The 22822-nt window shown below is 37.6% G+C and overlaps 1 protein-coding gene across 9 annotated transcripts in view; it reads left to right on the forward strand.

Moving 5' to 3' along the window:
* Positions 1-22822, forward strand: part of LOC129746740 (ankyrin-3-like) — a 308202-nt gene that overhangs the window by 239385 nt on the left and 45995 nt on the right. For 7 of the 9 annotated variants that reach the window (XR_008737362.1, XR_008737363.1, XM_055740601.1 and 4 more), the window contains 2 exons: positions 1799-2045; positions 9781-9861. Coding sequence is in view for 7 of the 9 variants with exons in the window: in XM_055740601.1 (XP_055596576.1) it covers positions 1799-2045; positions 9781-9861 (328 nt within the window). In the remaining 2 variants the exon portion in view is untranslated. Of the gene's footprint in view, positions 1-1798; positions 2046-2343; positions 2362-9780; positions 9862-22822 lie in introns of all 9 variants that reach the window. The other 2 variants (XM_055740602.1, XM_055740603.1) reach the window with 2 other exon arrangements.

A 22822-nucleotide genomic window follows, 5' to 3' on the forward strand; every position in this document is an offset into this window, starting at 1 on the left:
TCACTTCATTCCGACCGACCATTCATACGTGATGTTGTTACAAAGAAAACGCCTCCATTTTTATATATAAGATGTGAAGAGATAATTTTGTATGGGGACCCCCCTTTCATAAAAAGTGAGATTCTTGAAACTATTATACAAACCATCTCTGAGTCAATGAAAACGCCTCCATTTTTATATATAAGACATGTAAATATTTTTTTTCCGTTTGTTTTTTTGTGATTTGAATTATCAAAATTATTGACAAGTTTAAGATTTTTTTATACGCTTCCGAAAAAAAATGCTTATGATCGGTACAAACGTGTGTAATGTGTCTAGTTTATTATTCTTTCATCATTTTTTATCATACTATAGAGATTTGAATTAAAGACATACTCCATGCAAAACATATACATATCGAGCAATTCATACTTAAAGGTACGAATGTATGTCATAGTTGATAAAACCACCTTATCAACTGAGGTGCGTCAAACCTGAATTATAAATACGGCTGGTGCGTAGAACATTTTTATCATTTATCAATTGCACTCTAGAGAAGAGCACTCAAAATCTGAACAAACAATGCCTTCACGCGACTTAAATGCAAAGAATCAATCTACTAAACACACATTAGTTGTTCCACTGTACAAAACAATTTGAAAAGATTCTATTCTAGCTAGAGCTTCCCATTGACCGCGCGCGCACCAATCAACCACTTACTCAATGCAGCGGCAGTCGCGTCTGCTCATCTCACTAGAGCTAGGCTAGCTTAACGCAGTCACTTTTTAGTCAATGAATAGCACAACTAGTCGATCCGTCATAGCTTGTTGTAGGTAGCTTCTATACCTAAAGTTTAGTCAAAGTGTGTGCAATCTGCCGCCTCGTCGAGAGCATCGCATCTGAGCATCTGACTGGCAGAGAGCACATCCCAATCCAAATCCAAACCGCGATTTGGTCACCGGCACACAAAATCCGAGCAACGCAGCAAAGCAAAGCAGTGCAGTTTGGCTTTTTGCATCGATCGTGGTGCAACGGGCGGGCGGTCGAAATATTTGTCTCTGTTCGATTTTGTGATGCAGCGGCGCGTTTTCGATTCTCAAGTAGCACGTCCCGTGATCGTAGAACACACTCCAACAACCTCGGTGTGCAGCATCCTTTTACCTTCCCCGCGAGCGTCAAGCCGCGCTGTTCGAAAACTCCTCAGGCGATCGAGGCGGTCGAGTGTCCAAAATAGTCTCCAAAAGTAGTTGAAGCCGCCGACTGACTGTCTCTATACAAGCAAGTCGTACATCGGCCTCCTGGCTTCAGTTAGTGCATTTAGTTTGCTGCTGCCGCTTTTTCGAGTGCTCTCGCGCATTTAACCATTAATCTTCCTTCATTAGCCTTAACTAGAAGTGTGTAGCGTGTTTTAGTTCAGTGAGATCGGAGAATTCTCATTCAGAAGCGTTTTTGTCCGTTGGCACCTCAGCGTGCATACTTAGAAGATACCTACTAAGTACATTGATTTGTGCGTCCGAGGAAAACGCATAATTCATTCATTTAACACGAAAAACAACACCGTAAGTGTCCGCTGTAGCCTTAAGTAGATGTCTAGTTAAGTAATTGTGTGTTTTTTTTCCTGTTCTTCCTGTGCTTATTGTTGCTCGTATATGTACACATACAATTCTCCCGCTCTCATTTTAGAACAGTCACAGTTCAAACGGTCACAAGAGGAAGTTTTCACTTATTCACGTTCCCTTTTTTTTTCTCTGCTCTGCTTTCATTTTTTTCTCGGTATTACTCCCACAACCGGCACAAATGCGATCATCTGGCATGGCAGGCGAAGATCCGATCATGTCTGATCAGCAACAGTACAACTACATGGCGAGTGACGAAAATAAACAGTTTGATGACACCAACATAACCAACCTGAGCATCGATCCGATGAAGGACGAGAAGTACATCGAGAAGATAATCTCCAGTGCCGAAAGGAACACCTCGATAGCCCCGCGCGAGAGCACACCCAATCCGCTGGACATCACCGTCACCGACAATGTCAACATCACCCGGAAGCCGATTCACGTTGGGTAAGTCCTTCCCAGTACCAAGATCTTGATTATCAATCACTCGAGAAACAAACTCAAATCTAATCATTCAACGCATCGCATATACGAAAACTCACCCATTTCGTACGCGTTTATGGATGCTTTACTCTCATCTTTTCAAATAGTTGATTTTTCAATTACAATATTCTCGAACTAATACCGGTGTTACTTCATTTTCATTCCACCCACCTCACATGGCGCGTTTCATATTTGTAAACATTCATCTACCTACTTTATCTTCATCTGACTGTTGTTGTATCTACACACAATATATATCTAGCAGGACACTGTTTATCCGGTAATGAACTTCTCCTAATCAAATGTGCATTTGCCGTACTTTCTTTGCATATGAATATGGATTCTTATGCTTTTGATTCTATACCTATACTACTGTCCAGCTTGTCGATGTATTTTTATTACTCTTGCTTTTTTTCTCTCTCTTAATTATGAACTTTCAATAACACAAGTTACAACTTTCAACAAAATATTCTAAAACAAATATTTTTAATTGCGATCAATCCAATTACGGAAATTCAGAAATTCTTTGTTCCTGGATGGTAAACAATCACACATGACGAACTAAATGTTCATAGAATCCTCGGTTTAACTATTTTGATACAATCAATCAAGTACATTGAAAGTTTTTTTTATGTATCTTGAAGCAGTTTGTCCTACAATATTCTCAGACATTATTCACATTCAACACTTCAGTTTTCCGTTATTCGAAGTATAAGAAAAAAAAAACCGAAAAACATGCTTTGAAAAAAGACAGTAGATCAGCCACAGAACGCTCAAAAAAGATTTCACGTGTCCAAGAAGCTATACGTTGCGCATAAGGATGTACTTTTTTAATTTTTTTTAAAGATCATGACCACAAAAAATGTAAATAAGTGGTGTGAGAACCATACTTTTAAATCAATGAACCGACGAAATTGTTTAAGTAATACCAGATAAATTTAAAAAAAAGAATGAAAAGTTGACGTCATTTGGCACATTTTTGCATCTTTAGAATTTCGAAATACGAAACACAGAAATTTTGACGAATTTCAAAGATAGCTGTTTATCGAACTTTTTATCAATTTGCAATTTCTCAAGATTTTCTTGCCCTTAAATTTAATTTTGCACTGGATTTTAAGTAAATTCACGCAAGATTTTCGCAATAAATTTATTTTCTCCACAGAAAGGGAATTTCATAACGATTCAAGTGGTGTAACTACATTAGCGCTGCAATACTTTACACAAATATGGTAAATGTAAAACTAAAAGTACATCCGGAAAATTTAGGCGGACGCCTAGATTTTGTATCGCAGCGCTAATGAAATAACACTACTAGAATTGGTATGAAATTACCTTTCTAGTGAATATAAATGTATTACGGAAATTTTGCTTTAGTATAGAGGAGAGTGGGTTAACGTAGGCCATGGAGAAGCGTGGGTCACTCTGAATATCTCAGATGTGTGTTGAGATAAAAATCTCAATCCAACTGTCATCGCCGTCCCTTTTCTTAAGGGGGGGTAGGGTCTAACGGGTAAAAAAAAAACACCATTTTCACGATTTTTTTCTAGAGCTATCGTTCAAACAAATGTATTCAAATTTTTTGCATTATACAAAGCATTGTTAAAAGAACATTTAGTATTTTTTTCGCAGAAAAATATTGAAAAATGAGCCGGTGACGGAGCACTTTCGAGGATGCCTTTTAGAAAACAGGATTTGCGGTGGACACTGTATCTCAGCACAGAATCATCTGAAGTCAAAAAATCAGAGCAAAATATTTTTAATAGATGTTTTTCTGGACCCCAACGTTTTTATTTAACTTAAAAAAAAATTTATGAAATTTTTGTGGCTGTTTGAAGTAAAAACAACGATTTTTCACGAAAAAATCCGCCATTTTTTATCTGTAAAATCTCCCCAAAATAAAAAAAAAAAAAGAAAAACGTTGGGGTCTGGTATTTTATATGTATGAAATATGTTCCAAATTTGAAAAGAATCGGATAAGTAGTTTTCTAATGACGATGTCCACGGACTTTAAAAATGTGCTTTCGAGAAAAACGCGTTTGAAGATTCTGCTCTTGCAGTTTTGCTTCAATTTACTTGAAAATTTGACACAACATTCTTGAAATGTTTTACAATAAGAAAATAAAAAAAATAAGAAAATCGATTTTTTGAAAGTGTTAGCACCTTGTGGGAAACCCTGGTCACATTCTGTGGGACACCTTGGGCCACCTATATTTTTATGTTTTTATACACATTCATATCCTAAAATACGTTTTTCTTATCTGTAAAGTTTTTTTATGCTAAATGAAGAGTTATGAAAAATATTTTGTTCATCCTATATAAGGAATTTTGCAGAAACGTTCGCGAGCCAGGTTTTCGAAACTTATCGATCATACACAACTCTCTTTTCAATTTCCTCATCTAAAATTACTTTAAAATAACGAAATAAATTATGAAATTAAATTGTGTCAACTCATACTTAAACTTTGCATGTTATTTGGTCAATTTGGTGATTCCCCACCAATTTTCAAAATCCATAAAATATTTCTTTTTTTTAACAGTCAGAACTTGGGGTAAATTACTTAATATAAATTTTAAAATAAAAATTGCCTTATGATACGTTAGAAATGTAGAAAACCATACCATTTTTTTATTTTATCTTTTATAATAAAGGAGTTATGGAGCATAGAAAAAAGTGGCCTACGATTCCCCACTCTCCCATACTTAAAATCCAGTACAAAGTTGAATTAAGGTCTTAAAACATTTGAGGAATTTTAATTTGATAAAAAATTTAAAAAACAGCTACCTTTAAAAATTCATTAAAATGTTTCGTATTTTGACAATATAACAATGTGCCAATTAACGTCAACTTTCTATTCCTTTTTTCAATATTTATCTGGAGTGACTTAAACAATTTTTATTGAAAAGTACTTTTTTTTACATTTCTTGTGGTCATGGTCTTTAAAAAACTGAAAAAATATATCCTTAGGTGCAACGTATAGCTTCTAACTTCAGCTTTCTTGGACACTTAGGGAAATTTTTCGAACATTCCGTAGCTGATCTACAGTCTTTTTTCCGAAGTATGTTTTTTTTCGGTTTTTTTTCTTAGACTTTGAATATCGCAAAACTGAAGAGTTGTATGTGAATAATGTCTGGAAAACATATTTGAGTTACATTACGAGTTTTCCAAAACTAACAAATTTTGTAAAAATCGGTTGGGAAACAAAAGAGCTTGGTTTTAGTCAGGAGTGTGACACTCCAGGGACTGTAGCGGGTAAAAATTTCAGGGACAGATGAGGGTCAAAACAGTATTAAAACTTGGTGAGAAAGATATAAAATTTACAGCATCATTTTTTTTTAACTTTCTGGCACAAAGTCATTAAACAGAACTGTAATCGCTTCATTTCGTTTATCTTTTGAACAAACAACAACCGAACAATTTGTATTTATCAGCTTTAAATAACTTCAAACAAATTTGAGCGCCAGATCAACACAAAATCTAACTTAGCAATTGTTTCGTGTAAAAAGCATAAGACTGCTGCAAGTATTGTATGGGAAATTTCAAATTTATGAATTGTTTCACCTGCCAAATCTTTTTTTAAAAAATTTAACTTTTTTTTTGTATTGGGAACAATCAAATTTCTTACAGACATTTTAAGAAACAAAACAAATATCACAGGCAGAAATGCCAACTGTTTTTCCTAATAGTCTGGAAGATTTAAAAAAATGTCTGGAAAAGTCTGGATGCTGAAATTTATAGGTGACTTTTTTTAGTCGCCAGATCACAATATTGCTGTGTTGGAAAAATGCTCTTCACTTGAATTACTTGATAATTATCAAACACTCTATACTAAGGTTGTCAGAATTTACACCGCATGTCTCCGGGCCGGGAAAATCCGGGCTATTTTATCTAAAACCTTGGCATAATCCGAGATTTTGTTTCAAAATTTTCAAGCAAAAATCCAGAAATTTTTCAACAAAAATCAAAAACATTGAAATTACAATTCAATTTATCGAAAGACTGCTGAATCGTATTTCAGGCTTCCAAGAAATATTTTATGTCAATTTTAATAAAACTTGAAGTATGAAGATAAAATTCTAAAAATCTGAAATATAGAGAATCGGTTGGCATTATTTACTTAAATTTGATCATTTTTGCATTTGTTTACCCTTTCGGCTCGAAACGCCTTATTTTAATCTGGCGCTGCACTGTGGGCTTTTAGGTGGCAAAAATTCAAAATCTGAACTTTGTCGGTTCGCTTTTTATATTTTCTAATTAATAACATTATATTTGACTTAAATATCCCCAGTTTTTCATCTCATTATCTTGGATACCAAACGCACCATAGACAACAGACTTTGAAAAATTGAAAAATTTATTTGATAAAGATAACAAATTAAATTGCATACATATCTATGGAAAATATATTTCATGTTAATTAGAAAGATATGGTGTCTTTCTTGTGAAGGCTTGTTTTGAAAGCTTTTATTTGAACCATTCAAAATTTTTACACACTAATCTGATCTATGATAAATATGAGTAAGAGCCTAGTTAAAAAAATCCCGCATTGTCCCAAACTTTTTTCACTTAACACATCTAGTTTTGGGTCTTAAAAATTAAATAAAACAGTTTCCAGACACCTTAAGCACCATTTTTAGAGTTATAGTTAAAAATAGCTCAAAAAATCATGCAAATGGGTAATATTTACCCATAAATGAGTATAAATATAATGAAATTATAGCTGTTTTATAAAGATTTTTTCACATGATTTATCAATCACTTCACACGTTTTGCTCTCAACTTTCATGAAATATTTTGTTAAAATTTATCATTCAATTGACAATAATTCCAATATTCGAATTTTAATAGGAATAAAAATAAGGGGTGAAAATAACACTAATCATCCTACTTTACAGGTGGTTTCTACGATTTGTTTTTTTTTCATGAAAGGATCTAAAAATAGTTAAAAAGGGTTTTCTAACATCCGAAAGAGTCGAAAACACCAAATAAAACTTTCTGCGATCTCATTGTATGGAACTGCTCCATAGTGCGCTGGTGAAGTATCTGTTTTACAAAATTACCTTTAGCATTTTCACCGATCATTCATTGGTGCGAAGCACTTAATCGTGTGTAATGCCATCAACATTTTTCTTCCAGAAATCTAACAAACAAGAGAATCTTGTGTCTTTTCAACATTTTTTTTTGTAAAACATCAAATATCTTTTCTGGGGTATAAATAAGGCTTATGGTCTTTTCACATAAAATGATCCATACAGAGATACTGAAAATAAAGAAAAAATGTAACATATCATAATGTTATATTTTTTCTTTTTTTTAGTATCCCTCTAGTGATTTTTTAATGGAAAACTTTGTTTTCCCAAAAAAATTTGCAAATTCGAGACTAAATAAATTGCTTCGAAAATTCGAGCAATAAACATAATCAAAAAAAATTATGGATTAAGGGTAAAAAATTATAAATTTGTAATTTCCATACAATGCACAATGGTGCGCGAAAAAATAGCAGCGCCACTGAATTCTACGCAAAATGCTTTAAATTCATGTAAATTTTAGTAATCAGTAAAAAATTAATATAAGTGTGTTCGATAAAAAAAAAAGTTGTTTTTTTAATGGTTGTGCATTAGACTGCCCCAAATTTGTATGAGAAATTCAAAACCTATAAAATTTCATGCGCTTTAGGCTAAAATTGATCATAAGCCTAGTGCAAGATCTCATGCCAAATTTGGGCCAATTCAGATCACGGGAAGGGGTCGCTCAACGAGCCTGAAGTTTATATGACATTTTGTTCGGGAGAAACATGAAAAACCGGTATTTCATGAATAACTTTGGTTTACTTCGGTCGATTTCTTTTGAAAACGAGTTTTCTTAAAACTTAAATTATGACAAATATTTTATCCGAAGACTGCAAATCGATTCGAGTTAATATAAAAAAGGTATTATTAGTAAACCAAAGTTATTCATGAAATACTGGTTTTTCATGTTTCTAACGAACAAAATGTCTCAAAATCCCATACAAACTTCAGGCTCGTTGAGCGACCCCTGCCCTTGATCCGATCTGGCCCAAATTTGGTAAGAGATCTTGCACTAGGCCTAGGATCAATTTAAGCCTGAAGCACATAACTTTTTCAAATGTCGGGTCATTTGCGGCACTCTATTGTGCATTTTTGAACGGTTTAGAAAAAAAAAATTATTGGTGTTCGAAATAATAGCAACGAACAATAAAAGCTCAACAAAAAAGCAAAAAATTATTAGTGTTTAATTTTTGTTGTGTTTTTATTCTGCCCTGCTATTATTTCGAATTCCGATTAAAAAAAAATCCACTAAAAATGCACAACCATTCAAAAACAATTCCATAATATTCTTCTTTTTCCATTGCACACACCCATTTTAAATTTTTTGCTAATGACTTAAATTTACATGGGTTAAAAGCATTTTGCGTATAATTTAGTGGCGCTGTTAGTTTTTGGCACACCATTGTACATACGTAAAAAAGAAAGACGTCTTATGACAACACTCTTATGATTTTAATTTTTGGCTCATTGAATTGACATACCTACAGATTGAAGGGTTAGTCAGAACCTCATAACTTATCGAAGTAACCCGGGCAAACATTATAGAATTATTTAATAACTCATTATATTTGCGATTTAAGAAACTCATAACTGTGTCCAAACATAATAATGATTTCATGACTACATTCATAGACTAGAATAAATGAAACTATGCAATCTCGAATTTCAAAAGGATTCCTACAAGTTTCCGGATTTGTTTTCTAGTTTCGAATACACAACAATTTAAAAATCTCTAATCAACACCTACCAATCAAACAACTTCAAAATACTATCGTTGGATACTATGATATGAGATAATTCCCAATTATTATATTTACAGTACTAATGCTTAATGATGATGTTTCGTTTCGATGTTCATCTGCCTTTTTTATCTGTTTGATCATATTTTCTTTTCTTTTTCTTTTCTTTCCCCTCTTTTCCCCACATGCCCACATGAAACTGAATTATACGCCGCTGAAAAATTTATGTTTTCCCTTTACTTCTCCTTCCTTTGCACTGATTTCCAAACACCTACCAATAATCTTCTTGGCCAACACGGTCGAAAAACGAACTAAAATATTTACCGATGCAACTTGTGAATGAAATTCCCTATTGGAAAATGGCGTGAATTTCCGAAATACTGACACCCTTTGCACTACTATAAAATGAAAATGTGCCGTGCGTGTGCACTTAACAACCTAACTTCGAGTTGATCCCCGTTCTTCCGATCGAAATCGACCATACAACGACGTGTGTTTTTGATTTTTATTTTAACATCACTATTTAAACTTCAAATTTTGATTCTGTTTTGCAATCGATCATTCCTCTGAACTTACCCACCCAATGTTGGACAATATCCCTTGAAACACCCTTCAACTCAAATTCGCAAAAATAAAACCTAACCTTGAAACGTATTGAATAAACACCAATCGGCCAAACGGAAAACCGTCCAAAAATGACACCCTTGCGCTCCCTCCAAATCCACCGCCCACCAAAAAAATCCTCCCAAACGTTTTCCGAACGATCGCGTGAAAAACGATGCATCTCCACTACATACAAACGCGTGATGTCTGAATTGTCTTCACACGATCACCATCGTCACGTTCGGGGAAAACCGGGCGTCAAAACTCCTTCCCAAAACCACCAAATGTAGCAGTGACCAGTCGCTTTTGGCCCAAACCAATTTGGCAGAATATGTCGAACGGAAAAATTTCGTACCGTTATGTAGGGAAAGGTATATTGTCACCCCGGCTTTCTTTTGCAGTAATATTTAAGTGAGAGAGGAGTTTGTTTCAGTAAGGATGTAGTTATAAAATAAAAGTTGAAAAAACAGTTTTAACAGTCCGTTTCTATAACACTCTGAAACATTGATCCTCCCGCTTAGTTTTGTTTTGCTGCTAAACCTTTAATGCTGAGATGTACCGAGTGAGATTGAAGTTTTATTGAACACTAACATAACATACTGTTTTTGATGTAGCTATAAGACTTTATTACTAACGATTGAAATAATTGCTTCCATAGCTATGCGTCGTTTGCACCAAACAATCTACTGATAAGCTTTTAACAGAATCATGACGATAATTATTTAAAACTTTGAAGTAACATATGTATATGCATGTCTGATTTTTAATGTGTGCTTCTAACTATAAAAAAATTTAATTATTCTCTTTCTGCAGTTGACCATATACTGAATTTTCTTTTACTTCCTTAATATTTCATAACGTGTTGACTTTTAATTTGAAAAAATTACGCAAACCAGTTTCTATCAGTTTCCACGAAATATTTGGGACATAACACTAGTATAAAGGTTAAAGGATTGTCCTTCAACTTTCAATCAGGATATTTTGAAGAAATTTAAAAATAAGCGAGTTTCTCAGGTTCAATACCATATTGGAACGAGTTATCATGATATTCATTTATTTTCATAGTGTACCGTCTTACACCATAACTTCAATTTACTTTCAATTTTAAAAAAAAAACACACAACTGAGTATCGAAATAAAGAAATTAATCTTCATCTTCTGCCGAATAATGTTCGCTTACCGGAAGAAGTCGTAATTAAACGAACTTCAAAGAGATATTCAAACAGAACCGAAACATTTTTGGAAGTACGTCAATTCCAAACGTAAGGCGAATTTAGTCCCGAAAAATATTTCTTTCAACAATAAAAACGCAAATACTTTGGTGGATCAGGCTTCAGAACTATTCGCCGGATATCTTCATCTAACTAACATCGGATGATGCAGGGATCACAAGTCGACACCATGTTATATCGACATGTCAAAGGCATTGGACGTGATTAATATTAATGCTCTTCTGTCAGTTCTATTTGAAAATGGTATTACCGGTACTTTCCTGCAGTGTATTTGTCCAGTTCGTGAAGCTTGGGAATGCGAGATCCACCGTATTCTCGGTAAACAGTGGTGTACCACGAGGGAATCACTTGGGACCTACTTCTTTAATCACTGTTATGAACGAGTTTTCTGCTTCCATGTCCGGTTTGGTTGCTTACTGGTCCAATAAGATTGTATTCCTTCGCGCAGACGAATCCTTCTGACGTTGCACCGGTCGGCGTTAAATTTCTTGGCGATGTCGTAGTCCGACTACCCTGTGTTTGCCTTGATCGTTTTCAACACCTTCAAATGCAGTTTCCGATCCTTAATTCCACTATGACGCTTGGTATGAACCTGTTGATCGATAGTATGCATCTCACGGAAACGTTTGAGAACGCTGCACACCGTCGATATGACCATTTCTAACGATTTCGCGATTTTTGAACCTGACAACGTCGGGTTTTTGACGTGAGTGTAACTTTTTTGGAACAAAACGAATCGCAATGAAATATTCCAGACCGACAACTAGGAGCGCTATGGTATAATAAACAGTATGTCCAGATTTGTCGTGATCCATGCTTTAGAGATCTAACCCGTGACCCCTGATCCGACGACCTTCCATCTAACCTCTTGTCTCGACTCCCTTGATGCAGCTCGAACCTTTCTCCTTCGCCTCGACGCCTTTCCTAAGACCTGCGCCTCCTAGTGGTTCCAGCCAGACAACCTCCACTTGGCTTTCCGGTCCGAAAATCTTCCATGGCACTAGCTTGGCGACCTTCCGTGGTACCCCGCTCGCAAGTCCGACGACCTTCCGTTGACTCCCGACTTGCCGACCTTCCAAGGATCCGACCAAACGACCTTCCATGGCACCTGTCCGACGACCTTCCTTATTTCCTGGCTTGTCGACCTTCTGGCTTCCCGTTTGATGATCTCCCAGTCATCTGCTGGCCCGACAACCTTCCACGGTCTCTGGCTCGACGACTTTTCAGTGGTCTCGGCTCAACGACCCCCATATGGCTCTGCCCCGACGACCTTCCACTGGCTATGGTTCCTTAGAGGTTTCTTAGAGAGAAGCCACACGTTATACATGACATTTCCCAAGCGTTCCAGGACGACACCGGCTTTCCAGGTCCTATCGTTGTTACGGTACACCTTGACCTAAACGAGACTTTGGATGCTGTAGTTCCTCGCTTTAGTACCATGTTTTTTCTTGGTTGATTCTTCCTTCTTTGTGTACTTCGGAAGGTGGTCGAAGCAAATCTAGGCTGATTCGCATTTTTCGGCCCAGCAGAAGTTCTCCAGGCAACTTCCCACTCGGTGCACTCCTGCATGGTTTTGAACGATAGCACAATAAAAACGTATCAATTGTTTCGTCTAGTGCCTCTCCCCCGGCGATTATTTACTTGAGAGATCTTTTAAAGGTGTCTACAAATCTCTCGGCAAGGCCGTTTGACTGTGGATGAAACGATGCGGTCCTTAGATGCATCATGGCATTTGGGGATTTTTTTTTATTATCTGACGGGTTTGCGCCGGGGGTCTTCAGATTTTTCCCAAAATTGAAAATTTGGTTCATTTTTGCGACTTAAAAACACATGTATTTTTTCAGATTTCTAACATTTTTATTTTTTGAGTTAGCTTCGGTTAAATTTTTTTGTAAATAAAAAATAACCGTTTTTCAAAGCTACATAACTCTGTTATTTTTCAACGGAAATTATAAAATAGCACATCAAAATGCATTGAAATTTTATCAGCTTTCCAAATAAAATAGTTGAAAAAAATTAAATAATTACCTTCATCATGAAAAGTTGTAAATAAACTTTAAATGGCGTCTAAAAGTACCGTCTGCACCACCGAATATTTTGCAAAAAATACCATTGTACAGCTCGATTCATGATGCAACTTTCATGTGAAGACACCAAAGTGGGCCATTAACACCTTGAAGAGTTATGAAAGAAATAATGACAATAAATCTCTTTTTTTGCATCGAAAACAAACAATGGTCGAACAACTGAAATCACATATGGAGATAGCAAGCACTTCTAACAACATGGAAACAAAAGAACTTATCAAAGTAGGTAAAAAACACTATTTTTCTATCCTTTTCAGACTGCCCCTACTCGCATAACAGTCCCATATGAATTTTCATCATTTTAGTTCAACATAAGGCTTCAAAATAGAACACTTAAAAAAGAGGTTTTGTTCTAGCAATATCGAAAAAAATATCAATTCGTGGCTGTCGTATATGGAATATATCTGAATAACAGCCCCATATGTGAAATACCACGGATGTGGTTACTTTTCAATGCTTTTTTCGGCGAAATAGTCTTTGGTTTATTGCTTTGAATCATTTAAACATTTTTTCAATTCACTTGATGTCGAATGATGCACAGTAGTTTTCGAAGGAAGGTCTGACTTTCTTAGGAATGACTTCCTGAGCGAAAAATTATCGGATGCAGTCAAAAATCGTAAAAAGATTCAACTAACAATGTGGAATTCACGATATTTTTTCCAAAAGTATGCTTTTTTCTGGCAATTGCATTTAGAAGTTCTAAAATGATCAAAAAAGGTTTCAAATAAAGTCGATTAACAGTCCCGTAATGAATAAAAATGGTGCTCTCGACCTTACCAATAACCCAATTTCAAAAATTCCAGGTCTTACGATATATTATGACAACCTAGAAACGATTTTCGTTTATGCTGAAAGTGGTGGTCACAATTTAAAAATATATTCCAAAACAGAAAAAGCTGATTTCCTCGCTTGCTTGTTTTCGCATATGGGACTGTTATGAAAGTAGGGGCGGTAGATTGTTGCAGCTTAACTGACTTCATGTTATATCCAAAAATCAAATAACGTATTCGTTTATACTCAGTTTTGCACCAGGTCACAACAAGTTATGCACATTTTACTGTCATTTTTAGAAGTTTATGCGCTAAGTTTTGCATCCGTAATTCCCCAGATTTTATATAAAATGGACGGTGGAACTCTGAAGATTCGTGTGTGAGCGATCGAGGTAGCAAAACACTGACGACGAATTATGTTCTTTCTAGTATGGTAAACCTCAAAACTGGGCGAATGTATAAAACGAATACGGTAGAAGTATCATTTTTTCATCATTTTACAGCCTGGGCTGGCCATACTGAGCTCTTCGATTATTTTTACAACATTTGTGCCATTTTCTCATACTTTTTTTTATCAATGGGAAAGGATTTTGGTGTCCAGTGCATAGCTCCCGATATAAAAACAATGTAAAGCACGCCTATATTTCATTTTTAATCACATTTTTGTGATCCCAAACACAGGGACTGAACCTTCTACTATTGGCATTGATTATGCTTCACAATGATCTTTGATCGAGAAGTTAATAAGTTATATAGTATATGACCAGGTTGTTAAAGCAACATTCCCATTATTAGTTATACCACATTAACAATACGATACTAAGAATTTTGGTTAAAATTTAAAGTCAGTTTTGCTGCAAACACTCTACAAAGCACGAAAAAGAAGTGTTTTTACCTGCTTTGATAAGTTCTATTGTTTCCATGTTGTTAGAAGTGCGCGCTACCTCCATATGTGAGTGCAGTTGTTCGACCATTGTTTGTTTTCGTCGCAAAAAAAGAGATTTATCGTCATTATTTCTTTCATAACTCTTCAAGGAGTTGATGGCCCACTTTGGTGTCTTCAGATAAAAGTTGCATCAGGAATCGAGCTATACAATGGTATTTTTTGCAAAATATTCGGTGGTGCAGACGGTACTTTTAGACGCCATTTAAAGTTTATTTACAACTTTTCATGATGAAGGTAATTATTTAATTTTTTTCAACTATTTTATTTGGAAAGCTGATAAAATTTCAATGCATTTTGATGTGCTATTTTATAATTTCCGTTGAAAAATAACAGAGTTATGTAGCTTTGAAAAATGGTTATTTTTTATTTACAAAAAAATTTAACCGAAGCTAACTCAAAAAATAAAAATGTTAGAAATCTGAAAAAATACAAGTGTTTTTAAGTCGCAAAAATGAACCAAATTTTCAATTTTGGGGAAAATCTGAAGACCCCCGGCGCAAATTGTCAGATAATAAAAAAAAATCCCCATTTGTTTCACAAAAACGCTGAAACTGGTAACTGGTAAATTGTGTGCCGTTATCGGACACAAGCGTATCCGGGACCCCGAATCTGGCGAAAATTCCGCGGAGCATCCGCAGAGTAGCTGTTGTGGTAATTTCTTTGGTACAAACGATTTCTGGCCACTTCGAGTAAGAGTCGACAAGTAATACAAGGTAGTAGTACCCGTCAACAGGACCAGCGTAATCGAGATGAAGCCCTTGCCATGGCTTTTCCGGAGTTGGCCAGGATTCGAGGTCGCTTTTCCGGTCAGTTTTGGCCACACTAACGCACTCATGGCATGCCCGAACGAGTTTGGCAATGTCTTCGTCGATGTTAGGCCAATAGACATATTGGCGAGCTACGGAGCGCATTCGCTTGATCCCTGGATGGCCTTTATGTAACTGTTGCTGCACTCGTTTTTGGTTTCCGGTCGGGATGGTCAGTCGTTCTCCATACATCACACAACCAGCGACTACAGAAAGACCTTCACGTCGCTGGAAAAACTGTTGAAGTTTTTCATCGGAAATACTTGATTGTTTCGGATTCCATCCAGACTGGATGAACCGAATGACTTGTTGAAGAGTGTTGTCTTTTCCAGTTTCAGATTGGATGACCTTAAACGAAAGTGGAAAATTCGAAAGCGATTGATGGACAACAGTTCGTAACCATGTGTTCGAGCTCAAGGCTTGCAATGACATATTCCTCTTCTGGCCGGACGTGTCGATTAATAAGCCGTGATAATATGCCGGCGTGGCCGAAGAAATCAGTTGACACATAGCGTATTCCAAAATCGTAGAGTAATAAAATCAAGGCACATCTTTGTAGCCGGTTGGCTGTGTAGACGGAGATTCCCTGCTTAAATCAGAGGATGGAAAGGAGCGGCTTATGATCGATTTCCAGGATGAAGCGATGATCGTAAATCATCCGGTGGAACCATGTGACTGCGAAAATTAAAGCCAGGCCCTCTTTTTCAATTTGGCTATAATTGCTTTCGGCCGGGATGAGGCCACGAGAAATACGACAAATTGCCTTAACGTTGCCGTCAGGGAAGCGATGAGCGATGCGGGCGCCAATGCCAACATTGTAGGCGTCGGCGGACACAATGATGTCTAGCTTCGGATTGAAATGTGTTAGAAGCAACGGTGACTGCAGAACTTCCCGAAACTTGTCGAAAGAGGTTTGGCAAGCTTTGGACCACTCGAACTTGACACCAGTTTTGAGCAGTTGGTCCATGGAGTACCGTAGGGCACGCATCTCCTTAACATATTTCCCATAATAATTCACCGCCCCAAGTAGAAGCGCAGCGATGGGACCTGCCTAGCTGGGTAATGCTAGGCCTGCTAGCATGGTCTCAACCAGCTGCTAAAAGACACCAGGGGCGGACCGGATGCCTGGCGAGAGCCTTGTGTACCGGAATAAGCCCCTGTGTGTGTTGATGGTGAGTAGCTGCTGGCTTGCCTCGTCCACCGGAACCTGCAGGTAAGCGTCGGATAAGTCGCTGTGGCTGAAAATCCGACAGCCAACCATTCTAGTAAAAATGTCGTCCGGAAGAGGCAACGGGTAGTGATTCGGTTCGAGAACGCTGTTGAGGCCGGTCGAGAAATCCGCGCAGATCCGCACGGTTCCATTCGGCTTCCGTACGGCGACAATTGGTGCTGCCCAATCGGAAAAACCGACCTGCTTAATGATTCCCAATTTCTCGAGCCGATGGAGTTCCTCTTCGAAGACACTCTCCATACTATACGCGGTCGGAATACCGGCTTTGGATCACCCTTGAGAACTAGATGGACTGGAGATTTGTTGCACAGGCCCATCTTGTCCGTGAAAACGTTAGGCAATCGTGTTCGCAGGGCAGCCAAGCTCTGGGATGGCTGAACGTCGACCTTGTTGCAGAGACTGCTGATCGGATTGTCCTACAATCCAACCAGATCAAGCCAGTCGATGCCGAATATATCGAGGTTGACGTTAGACGGAGCGATGTAACCCCCACCACCTTTGGTGGTTCCGTTGACTGTGATCTGGCACTGGAACTGTGATACCAGATTGAGCGCCCCTCCGGACGCTGTATTGGCACTGCAATCTGCTTACTGGATCTTTGGACGGCCAATTTTGATCCAGGATCGCTAGGAGATGATTGAAATGTCCGATCCTATGTCCAATTGCAATCGTAAAGGGTGATACGGTCAAAATTTGATCAAGGGAAAACGCGTGTAAATCGGTGAAATCGTTTATTTAAAAAATCAAATTAAATTTCTTTTTCAAGTTTAATTAGTATAAAATTCAGGGAAAATATTCAGTTAGGCTTTCGCTTTTCCAAATCCGAATTGCCGGGCCTTACGCTTAACCCCTGCCATCAGATTTTGTACAGCCAACTTGTCCACCTTCTTCGCCGCAGAAAGCCAGTTTGCCTTGAACTGCTGCTCGTCCTTTGCAGATTTTTTGGTCTTCTTTAGGTTCCGCTTGACAATAGCCCAGTATTTCTCAATTGGGCGGAGCTCTGGCGTGTTGGGAGGGTTCTTGTCCTTGGGAACCACCTGCACGTTGTTGGCGGCATACCTCTTCATGGCCTTTTTACCGTAATGGCAAGATGCCAAATCCGGCCAAAACAGTACGGAACAACCGTGTTTCTTCAGGAAAAGCAGCAGACGTTTATTCAAACACTCTTTCACGTAAATTTCTTGGTTGACAGTCCCGGAGGCCATGAAAATGCTGCTTTTCAAACCACAAGTACAGAAGGTTTGCGAAACTAGATATTTCTTCGCGAACTTTGACAGTTTCATGTGCTTGAAAATATCTGCTACCTTTCCCCTTCCTTTTGCCGTATAAAACTCCTGTCCCGGAAGCTGCTTGTAGTCGACTTTGACGTAGGTTTCGTCGTCCATTACCACGCAGTCAAACTTCGTCAGCATCGTCGTGTACAGCCTCCGGGATCGCGCTTTGGTCGTCGTATTTTGTTTATCATCGCGATTTGGAGTCACTAGCTTCTTGTAAGTCGGTAGTCCGGCTCGTTTTTTGGCTCGATGCACGGTTGTAGACGATACACCCAGCTTATTTGCGGCATCTCGGAGAGAGAGAGAGGTTAGGGTTTCGCTTGAAACTACCGGCAACTCTCTTTGTCTTCTCAGCGGCTTCCGGTTTTCGATTTCCCCCCGATCCAGACTTCCTGGCTGTCGACAAAAGTTCTCCAAACACTTTAATTACATTTGTAACGGTTGATTTGGCAACTTTTAGCGAGCAAAATTTTGATACACTGCTCTTCTTCCTTGGACGGCATTTTGACAACTGAAGAGTGAATTCCAAAATCAAAATAGGAGCTGCATTCTACACACACACCTTCAAAATGAGGGGTGTTCAGGTTTTTTGAATGCAAAATTGAAAGAAATATGTCAAGTTGATATTGACCAAATTTTGACCGTATAACCCTTTAATTGTACACTATTCACTTTTACATTCACAAATTTTCGTCCGGTGGTTAGTTGGTTCACACTCAATGTTTTTGTTGAAACATTTTGTTGTTCTTCTTATTCCACCCGGACGCAGATGACGAAACGTTCAAAGAAAAGCACGTACAATATCCTTCGCAGTGTCCTATTTTTCCACACTGTTTGCACTTGTGCTCACGGAAGCGACAGTCTTTGTGAAACTGCATGCCCCCGCAAGACCAGTACGGAGTTCTTGGATGCACATTATTGTTGTTCTTCGGGTGCTGGTTTTGCTTTTTCGGCCACTTTTTCTGAGCCACCACTTTCCCTGCTGGAGCCGTTTCCACTAAGACCGTATCTTGTCTGAGGTTCACTAGGCTGTTACACTGTTCGGCAACTTGTTGTAACGTTAAGTTCACATTTTCGTTTAGTTTATTATTAAGCCTCATACGGATCTCAGTGTCAACGGTTGATTTCTTGTAATTCGGTTAGCTTGAAATCAACACAAGCTTTATTCACATGGCAGGAGTATGCCAAATAATCTTTACTCTCCTGTTTTGAAGTCTGCAGGCAATTGTAGCGCCTCCGGAACGAAGAGATAGACGCTCCAAACAAAGATTTCAGCTTTTCCACCGTGTCCGCGAATGAAAATTCCCGAGCGAGCTTGGGTAGTATGAAACTGCTATACCGCTCATGGTTGGGGGGACTCAACTTCCTCAAAAAAAGTCGTACTTTTGCTGCGTCGTCTATTTAGCTTGGAAGTATCGCTATCAAAAAGATCGATGTATAGCGAAAACCAAGCATCGAAAGTATGTCCGCCTTCTTTGTCGTACGTGAACTCGGCCATATTACTGGAAAGCGAATTCAACACGACTTCGTCACGTGATAGATTTTGGATCGTCTGCTGAGTTGAGACCAATTGTTCCGACATTTTCGTCATGAGACTTTGCTGGTTGGACAAAATCTGCATAATGACCTCGGTCATGCTCTGCGGCTGCTGGTTGCTAACCGAACCTGGTACCGTAGGAGTTGTCATGACGCGACGATTTAGAGGTTACCGACTTCGCGATTTTTTTTAAACGACGGACTACACACAATACTCGTCGCCACTGTTGCGATATCATTGTGTGGGCGTAGTAAAACACTATTTTATAGTTTAAAATTATTGGTGTATATTAAAACTCTGAGGACTACATTAAAAGTGTTAACTACTCGAGATCGCAATATAAAAGGTAAAGATGGAATGACACTTATGTTGAGCTTCCGCCCATCATCGTAGGAGCCGTGACGTCTATCAGGCTGACGGCTGTCAGCGGATGAGTTGGTTGATGACGATGATGACGGGGGGTCCCAACAGCCTCCAAACTTCGTTCTCCTGCACGCCGCTAAAAATGGTTCTTAACATTCGTCGCTCGAATACTTCTATTTTACGCAGATCCTCTTCGAGCAATATCTTCGTCTCGTGCTCGTAGAGTACAACCGGTCTAGTGAGCGTAATCTACAGGTTACACTTCGTGCGAAGGATAAGTCTTCTCGACCGCAGTTTCTTGTGGAGTCTAGAGTAGGCACGACTTACGCGGATCATACGCCACCGGATTCCACGGTTGGTATCATTGTCTGCGGCCACCAGTGAGCCAAGGTAGACAAAGACTTCGACTATCTCCAGCTCGTCGCCGTCGATCATGACCTTGTTTATTACTGGACAAGCAGGTTCGATCGGTCTCGGATCCGCAGGCCAGCATATGCTTCGTCTTGAACGTATATGAATCATTAACTCAATCCATCCTGCTTTGCGTTTCAGTTTGCTATAGGTTTCCTCAACCCGCCACAGATGATCTGCCGACTACGTCAATGTCGTCGGCATAGCAGATAAGCTTCACTATCGTCTAATCTGACAGTATTCGAGCTTTCACTGGTCCTTAAAGAGAGGGTACCCTTAAATTTTTTTAAAATATTTTTGAGGATAACTTTCCTTTTTTACGTGATAACATAAAAATTAGTTAAACCACAATCTCAGTGATTTAATATGAGAAAAACGTTATCATAGTCGCTTGGAGGAAGTGAAACGAGCATTTTCTCGAATTTTGTGGAGTTTGAGCCGAATTGATAAAGTTTATGTTGATGTTGGCGGTTAATTTGAGTAAGAGCTTCAAACTGTTAGGTTGAATCCCAACTAAGATAGTTAGCGATGATTGCAAATAATTCAAGTACTGTGTTCATAAAACCAAATTCGTTTGAAATAGATTGTCGATAACATGTCAATATTCCAAAAAAAAAAAATTATTGTTCTAAAGAAACTTATGATCATTTGTACAGAAAAATATAAAGAAACACAAAACTAAAAATTTTGTTTAAAAAATCCTATTACGAACATTCTTTTAGAGGTAACCTTTTCAATCAAATTTGATAAAAAAAAAAAAAAAGTTGGAAGAGGTTGTATATTACACAACTGTGATCGTAGAATTACAAATACTTTACTAGATTTTTGTGACAGCTCAATTCTATGCTGATCGCTCAAACCCTTAAAGTACCTAGCTTCAATATTTTTTTTTGGTGTCCCAAGAGGCCGTTCACTATCATATTCTTCATTTTTATTTGAAATTTTGTTCGGTCGTGGATTTTTTGTTTTGTCCCCTTTTAAATCCGATCGAACAATCTGAAATGTTCCAAGTTTACACGGTACAGGGAAAAATCAAGAAATTAAAAAAAATATCCTGCATAACAGGTTTTTCGCATAACCCCTTGTTTTTTAACATTCAAAGAAATTATTTATTTGATTAAGACTCTTTTAAGGAACAAACAGTTAGTATCATTTATACCATATTCGTTTTCATCCTGGTGGTCCACCGGTTGTGCACCAAGTGCTGTCAAAGCGTTTTTTTTACATGAAGATGACAGCAGTTGGTGCACAACCGGTTGGCCACCAGATGAAAACAAATACGGCATTAATATCAGGAAGCCAAAAGATTAAAACGTTGGATAATTGAGAGTATCAATTCAACTTTCCGTAATGGTAAACACCCCTAAACTCTGCTGCTGGTTTTCTTCACATCACGAACAAACGCCGTCGCTTACTGCGACCACACGATTTGACGCTCCAGTACCAAATAAAGCTCGCGCGAAGTAGCTGCTGGCTTTTTATAACCTTCCAGCTTGTCCAACACGATGAAAATTACCACAGTGTTGGACAAGCTGGAAGGTTATAAAAAGCCAGCAGCTCCTTCACGCGAGCTTTATTTGGTACTGGAACGTCATATCGTGTGGTCGCAGTAAGCGACGGCGTTTGTTCGTGATGTGAAGAAAATCAGCAGTAAGGAAGCAGAGTTTACAGATTTTTTTTACCACTACGGATTAAGGAATTAATGCTCTTAAACATCCAGCGTTTTGGTATGTCGGCTTTCTGATACTGGGTGCTTTTAAGGGCCACTAATTGTTCCATCCATAGATCTACTGAACTTTCTAAGTTCAAAGTGCAGGGAATCGTAAAAATTGACTACCATGACATAAGAGACAAAAATGAAAATCATAACATAAACGAAAAACATGACTGATACATCTGAGGAGCTAATCTGTTTGAAAAAAAAAGACCAACCTCACCAACTTAAATGTGGACTTAAAGTGTGGACTAGGTTCTGAGCAGGGCCGTAGGAAGAACCGACTCATGGGGGGGGTTTTGGTGACAGATTTTTACCTATGACTTTTTGCCCAAAAACGCACGAAAAAAATTAAAACAAATTATGTTTGTAACTAAATACATATATGAATATTCATTTTTAAGAACTCATTAATAGTATTCGCATTAAATCGTAACTTCAAAATAGTGGTCCTTAGCTTAAAAAGTGAGCTGAATTTTTATAATGCACCTTAAAAAACAAGATATGGAATTTTCTTTCATTGATGGTTAAACTTTTTATTTGTTTAAGAGTCTGATATAGGTATCCAAGTTATTGGATTTGAGTATAGCATAAGTTCTTTTTAGAGTAGCCTTCAATTTCGTTGAAAAGAACTTATTTTTTACTCGAATCAAACAAGCCCAATCTTGCAAACTCTTTTGCAAATTCTAAAATTCTAACTTTTGATGAAAATTAATAAAATTTAAAAAAAAAAACAGTAAGAGATCAAAAATTTTCGGGTCAAACATTCATGATGCAAACTTGAACTAAATTTGTGATTTTGATTTGGAATTTGGCTTTAAAAACACTGCAATATTTATAATGTTAAACAAAACTCCGAGAAAATATAAAATTTTGAGCAGATTTTTTGGGTAAAGATCAGGTTTCTTTAACAGAAAATATTTTTCATTAAGAATCAATTCTATAATGAAAATCTCAAGGA

The sequence above is a fragment of the Uranotaenia lowii genome, chromosome 2 (genome assembly GCF_029784155.1).
Source record: "Uranotaenia lowii strain MFRU-FL chromosome 2, ASM2978415v1, whole genome shotgun sequence".
Taxonomy (NCBI): Eukaryota; Metazoa; Arthropoda; class Insecta; order Diptera; family Culicidae; genus Uranotaenia; species Uranotaenia lowii.